We start from the raw sequence: 8826 nt of genomic DNA, 5'->3' as shown, positions 1-8826 counted from the left end.
TTCAGTTTTGAAACAATTGGAAACTGTATTTTCCCCATTTATTTGAACAACCCAAATAAAACTGAGACAGATTCTGTGTTGTTGTTTTTTTCAGAAGAAATTCTAACCCATAATGAAAAGACAGTTGGTGAAATAAAGCTCTATCGATTAATCCATCATGTTGAATATTCCACAACATATCAAGAGTTTAAAGAAATGTTATGTAAAAAGTAAGAGTAAACGTGCAAAAACAAAACGCAAAATAAAGAAAGCGACAGCATGCAATACAAATACATGAACAAAATGATTGTCAATAGGCACAAGTTGTTTCTGTGTTCCAGTTACCAAACATACACTTTATGTAGTTTCCCAATACACTTCCCAGTTATAGTAAAAATCAAAAATGGGCACAACTTCAAGTTAACTAAAATATGGCTTTTTGTGTCTTATACCTGTTCCAGGTCTGACTGTGTACACAGAAGCATTGTGCGTTTATTTCAACAGCATTAACACAGTACCCGGGGTCATGTGAACACCATCTTTGCATGATCAAATCTGCTACTGTTAAGGTGTTTTTCTGTGCATCAGGTTTTCAGACTACCGTCCTGCAGCAACAGCATTGTTTATGGACAATGTATTGACATTATCTCTTCCTCAAAAAGAAAAAAAAAACACCTTTACATAAATACGACTCATTAACGATGATGCAGACACCACATTTCAAATAAGTAAACATGTAACTGATCTTCTGTAACAGCTTTTGATATTTCTTGAACGACAAACAAATTGACTGTGGAGAAACTGAGCAACAGCTTTAAATCCCTAAACATCATATAAGTGCAAAGATCTCCTAGTTTCCAGCATATGAAATAGGCAGCCCAACCCCAACAGGAAAGGCTATTGCACACATGGCATGAGATGATAATATCAACTCCAGACCAGAGTAGGCACTCTTTATCTATATTTTACATACAATACTTAAACACACATTTTCCTGTTTTTGTTTAAAAAAAAAAACAAAACAAGTGCAACTAAAACTTTTTCATTTGATAGCCCGAATGACTGTTTTAAGCAGGAAGTGGTAGAATACATGGAGAAATATACAGCGATATGAACTGTTATTTCAAAATGAAATGTTTTACCCGGTGAAAAATTGACCTATAGTCACGTGGAGAGGCGTGTCACATCACACCACATCACAGACTTTGCTCTGACACCTGCAAAAATGAAGTGTTTTGACAGGTTTTACAGAGAGGAGCACCATCAGATATGAGGTGAGCGCATTTTTACATGTTTTATCACCCCCTGAGCAAAAAAGTGAAATTACTGAAGGCTGCTAAAATTGATTTCTGACCACCAGATAGCAGAATACAACAAAAAAGATAACACACCTCTGAAACTCGCCTGCTGTTCTATGGACAGAGTGTTCCTCTTTTAGAAACTCAAGACTCTCTATCTGAACAGCAAAAGAGATGCAGTGTGTTTCTCTCTTGTGATCCTCCTTAAGAAAAGAGGTGAAATTGGCCTGCACATGTGGATACTGGTCGGTCTCATTAAGTATCAATAAATCACAAACATGCACATATCCTGGTGTCAGGATGGATGGGGTTGAGGTCAGAAATAAATTATATCAGCCCTGATTATTTTATTATATGTAGGAGTTTGTCTAAATTTTAATCATTGGCCATAGAATTAATATATATAAAAATATATTATTACTATCATTATTGAATCAACTCTATTGTCGTATATTTTTTTATTCATCTGATATTTTCTCGTTTTCATGTCGTAAAGAACTTGTTTTTAACAAGTGCTATATCAATAAAGTCATTAATAAAGTTACGACTATTTTAGTAAGAAATATGGGCTCTCGTGTTTAAAATTGACTAAATTGTTATCCCTTCCGCATGCTGCTTATATGATCAATTTCTTACAGAATGTATGTCAGTCACCTATTTTCGATACTCATGTAGCAAGAGTTCAGATGATCAACTGAATCGGAAGAAATACTATAAGAATCACTGTTTCACCTTACTCCACCAGTTGGCTTGCTATTTTAGAGTTTTCCTATTTGCTCATTAATGTGGAAGGTGACGATAATAACAACTGAAGCGTTTTAAGTTTTGAAATACATATCTGTTCCCGTATGCAGCTGTGGTGGCACCCTCTGCTTGTTGTCTCTCGTCCTCCTGTCCTCTCATTTGCGTCCTCCTTTCAGGTTGCGCATGTAGTCTTTGATAGTGTTTTCAATGTTGGGAACGGCATAATTTTGTGCTGCATAGATTCCAGTACACGTTCCTATAGCAACACCCATCAACGCTGAAGAGCGCAGCTTTGCAACAATGTACCCGGCGAGAAAACCCTTCAGGAACGGAGATGCCAGCAGACTGCCTCCCTTCAGGAGCAAAAGAGATGAGATATTAGACCTGGTGCTTGACAGTCAGATCAGTGGTTTTATATCAACATCTGCTCTTTAACGGTTTATACTCTTATAACTGTCTGGCCTGTGGGCAAAATTCAAGACAGTGTAACCTGCGTGTGTACTCATTTGTGCCTGTGTGAGCCTTACAGGAGGAACCCCAGCCTGTATCTCATCCTCCATCCGTCTCTGAATGTCTTCCAACTGGTCCTTCAGCTCCACCAGGTCCTTGAGCTGACCCAGAGGACCCTGCACACATATAAAGACAAACAAAAAACAGTTTAGAGTAGGTGACAATGGTTAACTGAAAGCAGAGCACATCTAATTTTAAATACTTTTAATTTACGCATTTCCTGTTTTCATGTACTCATGGACTAACAATAACAAAACTCAGTTTTAGAGCATCTTGTTCATATTCTTCCAAGAACTGGTTATTAATTAATTAAATACATTAAAGTATTTCTAACACAATCAGCAAGGCTAAACTTCCAGCCTCCCTAACTGCATTTATGTTGAGAAGAGTAATATGTTATTTTACATTTTAAGGCTGTCTAATTAAATTAAGCAATACAGGTCATATTTTCCTCATCTGAAAACTGGTTGTCTCAATTCAAAGTAAACAAACTTTACAGTTTTCTGGTTCTCGTGTGCTTTTACTGTGCACACGAGAACCAGAACCAGACCTTGAAACCTGATCAGATTGATTTCTTTAAAACATTAGAGGAAGGCAGTTGGCAACTTAACAAAACATGCCACTAACAGTAGCGAAAAACTAGTAAAAAGTTACGAAAAAATATCTGAAAATAAACAACAAAAAAGAAAAGTAAAAACAAAGAAGAAAACCAAATTTAATTGTAAAAGTGTCATATATATATTATTTCTCGTCACATAAAATCAAGCATTTAATTACACTGATCATAAATATATTTTTAAGCAAAACTTTCATAGTTTTTTGATAATTTTGTAATAACTGTCGCCCCCCTTTAAAATCAGATTTTCAGTTATTTTACAGATCATTTTCCTCGTCAGTTTTGACTAATTTCTTGCACCTTGTGGGACATTTCTAGCCGAATTGGTCTCTGCATTTCGCCCCTTATTTTTGAAGGAAATCAAACCAATTTGCTCACGTTTCAAATGATTAAATAGCCTGTGAGCACAAGAAAACTGATGTCCATCCAGGTTTTAAATGGTTAACAAACACTTAAACAAGTTCTTAGTAGGTTAGCGAAGTTAGCTAGCAGCTCAATAATCATTGTCAGCTGTTAATTCGTTCTTAGATACATTTAACAGCTTATTCATGTCCCCTGTTGTCAATATGTTCAAAACATCCGTATTAAAAAATCGCCATTATATCTATATTGCTGGTTAGCTGGTTAAGACTACTAGCTTTAGCCTACTAGCTACTTGACACTTCGGTTAACGTTAACTATGCTAAGCTAACCAACACCAGGTTGCTACGTTACGATAGTCTGAAAACTTAAACGCGAGGTAATGACTGATGAATAAAACCGTAAATTAAGCGGGTTGTTATAATAATATTTTAAGGCCAAATAGCTATAATATAAAGTTAGTGTAGAAGGTTTAAAACTCCGACCTTGTCATCTGCCATAGTTGTATTGATGTGTCTGACTTCTTCTTCGTCGCTCGTTTTTTTCTTCTTCTGTTGAGTTTTTTTTGGCGGTTGGCATCCAAATGCGTCGCATTATCGCCACCTCCTGGGTTTTATCACTACAAACTGCATGATAGTCGTATAGTATTATTATTATTAGTATTATTATTAATATTATTAGACAATAACAAAGGTAGATTTGAGAAAAAATATATTCTCTTAATTTGTTTATTCTACCGTTTACGGCATGTATAATACATTTAAAGTATTTTTTAATGCACTGTGAAAGAAATTTAAGAAGTTTAAGACCAATTTTAGTAGTAGTATTAAGATCTTGATGTAAGTGGGAAATACCTGGCATTTGTTGGCAAGTTTACAGTTTTGGTTTGTTATCACTCCGCATGTGAGATGCCACTGTCTTAATTCCTCTCATGACTCGTTTCAGAAGAGAGAGATTTGGTAAATTATATTAAAAAAATTAGATGTGGCCATTTATTTTCAGATTTTACAATGTCATGTCAGAAAAAAGTAATTATTATAATTATTATTATTATTAATTTAAGTAGTCCTTCTGTACTTAAGTACAATTAACTACAATTCTGAGGTACTTGTATCTTACTTGTAATATTTCCATCATCTGCTACTCTATATTTCTACTAACTACATCTCGGAGGAAAAAAGATTAATACACAGCCTAAAAATGAATATTAAAACATTTGAGTGTTACATTTGAATGTTCCCTAAAACTTGAAATTTCCTATTGCTGTTTGACAAAAAAAGACAATGACATAAAATGTTTTTTTTACCAGCTCATAGCAGCTATTTGAAATTGAAAGAAAAATAATTATGATTTTTAATGTGTAGATTTTTAATTATTAATCTAATTTGAGGGTTTTTTACACATAAGGTGATGGAATTGCAGCCTTTTATTTTTGTCTTCCAAATTGATGGTATAAATATTGTAGTTTAAAAATGTTGCAGCAGTTTTAGATTGTAAAATGTACTTGTTGTTACGTAAATTTGTTCACATCTTCACTGTATTTTTGCAGAATTATTCTGGCAACCACAGCTGCCAGTTTTTTCTCCTGTCCATAAAAACAACAGATTTTTTTTTGCACAGTGTACTGTTTCAGGATTATGATAACTGGATGACCCCTAAAAATTATGGACAGGAGAAAAAACTGGCAGTCAGACCATAAAATCTCCTCTCATATTTACATAGTTATATATGAATTGGCTGATATGAGTTAAATTAGAAAGTGTGTATGTCAAAACAGATTCTGCAGCACTGGTGTTTTTGCCACCCACCCCCACATGCCAGTCTTTCCACCATATTGCAGAAAGTCTCAGATCAAGCATTTATGCCGCTTTTATTGAAGAGGCCATATGCTGCATCAGAATATCAGCGTTCACCTCAGAGGCACTTATTTTCAAACATTAAATTTACAGAAGCCTTTAGTTCATACAAACCTCCAAAGTCTCACTGCAAGCTGCCTGAGACAAATCAATCCAATTAACTTGGACAGAGTGTGCAGTCTGACCTTTTCACCTGCCGGCGCTGGAGAATCTGCAGGAGAGAGCTGATGAGAGGAAAAAAGAGTGAGAGAGTAAATAATTAGAGAGACTGAGGGATTAAGTGTCATGAAAACGATACTCATTAATCAGAGCTGTTAAATTTGCACTGTTTGCTGCAATAACTCACAGCCTAAAGAGAGACTGTGGGGATTAATGATTAAATCAGAGTTTTCTCCCAGAAATGAGATCTGTTCGGTGATTACATGGACACAGTTGCACTCAAAACTTGTGTTTCCTTTTGGGTTAAAATTAACAGAGGGCCTGGATGACAGTCCGCAAGTGTGATTCACAGAGAGACTGTGAAAGTGAGAGCAAATGCCAGAGCTTGGAGTCACAAGAGGGAAGAAAGAGGCCGAGAAAGATGGAGAGAGGGAGTATTTAACAGAGAGAAAGGAAGAGAGAGACAGAAGCTTCAGGAGAAAACTATTATCATTTTGAAAGATTAATCTTGCCAGAACACAAATGATTACATCTTAGCCTCTACTTGCTAGTTTCTTCTGCAGCCGTTTATGACTCTAGAGGGCCTGAAAGCATTTAATCCTCACATTCTGCAGGACAAATAGTCCATTAACCTTTGCTCATTCAGGATTATCACAGGACGGACCGTATATGGACCACACGGCCTGCTCAGGTTGGAATAAAACAGACTTTTGCGTTTGCTTTTGCATGAGATGAAACAGCGCTCACACACAGCAGGAGCTGGAGGCAGCCATGGAGGTAAGGCGTCTCTGATCTTCAAAGCTGTTGATGGTTTAGGGGGAGTTATTGATTTTGGCTGAGGCATATTTGGCTGACTAATCTTTGGATGTCACTGTAAAGGAAAGGTCATTGAAGCTTGTGGTGCAATCATCACAGTGATGTGCTTTAAGGAAATGTGTCTTCATGCACCATAAACATCAGGGGCAGATGTTTCAGCTGCCAGCTTCAGCTGAGAAGAAGAACAACAATCTGTCATAATGTCAGAAGACTCGAGCTGTTTAACCATTTAACACCTGGACCGTCTTCAGTTTTCTTGTGCTGCCGTCAGTTGCGTTTTACAAGCAGTAAAACCTGTGAAACCTGAAAAGAAATATTGGCAAGAGTGTGTGTTTGTTTGTTTGTCTTTAGAAAGAGATAAAATTATTAGAGGTGTATCAAAAAATATTTTCAAAAAATATAATAACAATTTACATGTTTAACATTATGTCACAGACATACATCCAAGTCATTCCTTTTTATTTTATTCTTTTTTTTTTGTAATCTTTTATGTTCTAATTTTCAGGTCATTTTCTTTTTCTTTTTTAAATTCATTTATTTATTTTACAAATTTCATGCTAATTAGAAATAATTTCTTGTGAAGTTGCTCATTGCCTTCACCCAATGTATAAAAAAACTACAGACCCCCCCCCCCCAATTTCCTTTGGTTTTATTCGGTGAACAGCAAAACGATAAATCATTTTTGACTTTTATAACTTTGTGACTGGAGCTTCATCTATTCTTAAATAAGCCCTTTACTCTTACATAATAAAAGAGATTTGTCTTAATTCTCCAAACAGTAATTGTGAGGCTTGTTTGTGCAGATCTAGCTGTTATAATTCAAAGGAAAAGAAAGCACTGTGCACGTCAGTTTCAGGACATAAAGGCAGTGATCTGTCTGTTTTGCAGTTTCAAGGGACAACTCAAAAAATACTTTATAATTAATGCACTGGGAATATTTCACTGTCTTTTAAATATGATTTAATTTACAGGAAGGGAAGGAGGTGTTACAAGACACTCGTCCAACTGAGATTTTACTGAAAAAGAGAGAAGTGAGTGGTTTTAATGAGAAACTTTGAGTTAAATATAAATAAATCCTAATATTTTGGCTTCATCAGCTTTGTCTAGGAGCAAGGTAGACTGCTACTTTAAATGCTTTGTAAGCTACTATAACAGAAATCTGAACTGTCATACCCTCTACACTTTTGTATTCTGTTCTTTGTATTTGCTCTTCAGTTTCATGTAAGCAGCTTTCAGTACTTCATATTCTTTATCTTGTATTTTAATTTGTTTTCTTTCTGCACTACATATTAAGCGTCTCTGAGTACTTAGAAAAGCACTATACAAGTCCTGTCTATTATTATCATTAGTAGTAGTAGTATGACACAAGCTTTCTTAAAAAGTAGTTGGACATAATGTGGATTGCTTCCTAGTTTGAAAATGTAACTGTGATAAAATACAACTGCTAAAAGCATCTAAAGCTTTTTTGTTGTCATCAGTGTATCTTTTGTGATAACATTTGTTTTTAATCTGCGTGACACTGTAATCTGTTATTGCTGTCAGCCTCTGACTAAATGGGTTGCGAGCATGAAAGTCACTCTTTTTACCTTCACTATTTTTACCTCGGTAGGGAAATATCATTTATTATTTTTTTATCAGTGAGCGTATAAGCTAATTGCCCTCCACTGCCCTTTATGTCAAAAACAGTTTATAGTTTCATAATCTGTGCCCTGCCTCAGGAGTGTTGCAGCTACAACAGGATACACTGCATTGTTGTTAGATCAGATAAGATGATCCCTGTGTATAAATTCTGGGGCTTATCGTGTTGCACCACCTTTGTCTACTGTTGTGTTGTAATGAAAGTTTTCAGAGGGAGGTTTTTGGCATTGTTAGCCAGATAACAAAGCTGAAAATCCCTTATTGGCCAAAGTTGTGCATTTTCTGTATTTATCCAGGTGATTTTACTACCAGCAAGAGCAGCTGTATAAAGCAACACATTAAGGACGTATCAACACACGCTGCTTGTATTCATTTGTTCTCTTTAGCGTTCTCAGACCTTGTATGACAGTTGACAGTTTTGTGGTTTCACCTTACGGTTTTATTGCCTTTTTATAAACTTTTGATTTGTTATGTCCTGTTTTATGATATTTATGCTACTTTTGTAAAATCTATTTATTGATATAAAGCACTTTGGTCAACTCTGTTGTTTTTAAATGTGCTTTATAAATAAATCTGGATTGGAAAAACTAACATACCTGTACATTAAAAAAAGGAAAGGGCGCTTCATTATTATTTTTGCTTTTTTTGTTTGTTTTGTTTGTCTTTCCATTTAATAATATACCATAATTGCTCATATCCTTTATATGAAAAAGAAAGACGAAGAAAATGATGTTTCTGTGTTTGTGCTCTATTGTCTTATGGCTTGTTGAACCTGTCAGTGACAATTAGTGGAAATATTACGTTCTGACTCAGTGCAGTGTGATGAAAGTTTCCCATCAGTCAGATACAC

General features: G+C 35.4%; 1 protein-coding gene across 1 annotated transcript; it reads right to left on the bottom strand.

Annotated features, from left to right (window-relative positions):
- Positions 1-4057, bottom strand: LOC121954528 (SLC35A4 upstream open reading frame protein-like). The gene is made up of 3 exons (XM_042502081.1): positions 3993-4057; positions 2549-2647; positions 1-2374 (listed from the first exon to the last, which is right to left on the bottom strand). The coding sequence occupies exons 1-3, from the start codon at positions 4005-4007 to the stop codon at positions 2177-2179; spliced, it is 312 nt and encodes a 103-aa protein (XP_042358015.1). The 5' UTR covers positions 4008-4057; the 3' UTR covers positions 1-2176.
- Between the last annotated feature and the right edge of the window lie 4769 nt (positions 4058-8826).

This window comes from Plectropomus leopardus, chromosome 15 (genome assembly GCF_008729295.1).
Source record: "Plectropomus leopardus isolate mb chromosome 15, YSFRI_Pleo_2.0, whole genome shotgun sequence".
Taxonomy (NCBI): Eukaryota; Metazoa; Chordata; class Actinopteri; order Perciformes; family Serranidae; genus Plectropomus; species Plectropomus leopardus.
This window is presented reverse-complemented; position numbering and strand designations above follow the sequence as displayed.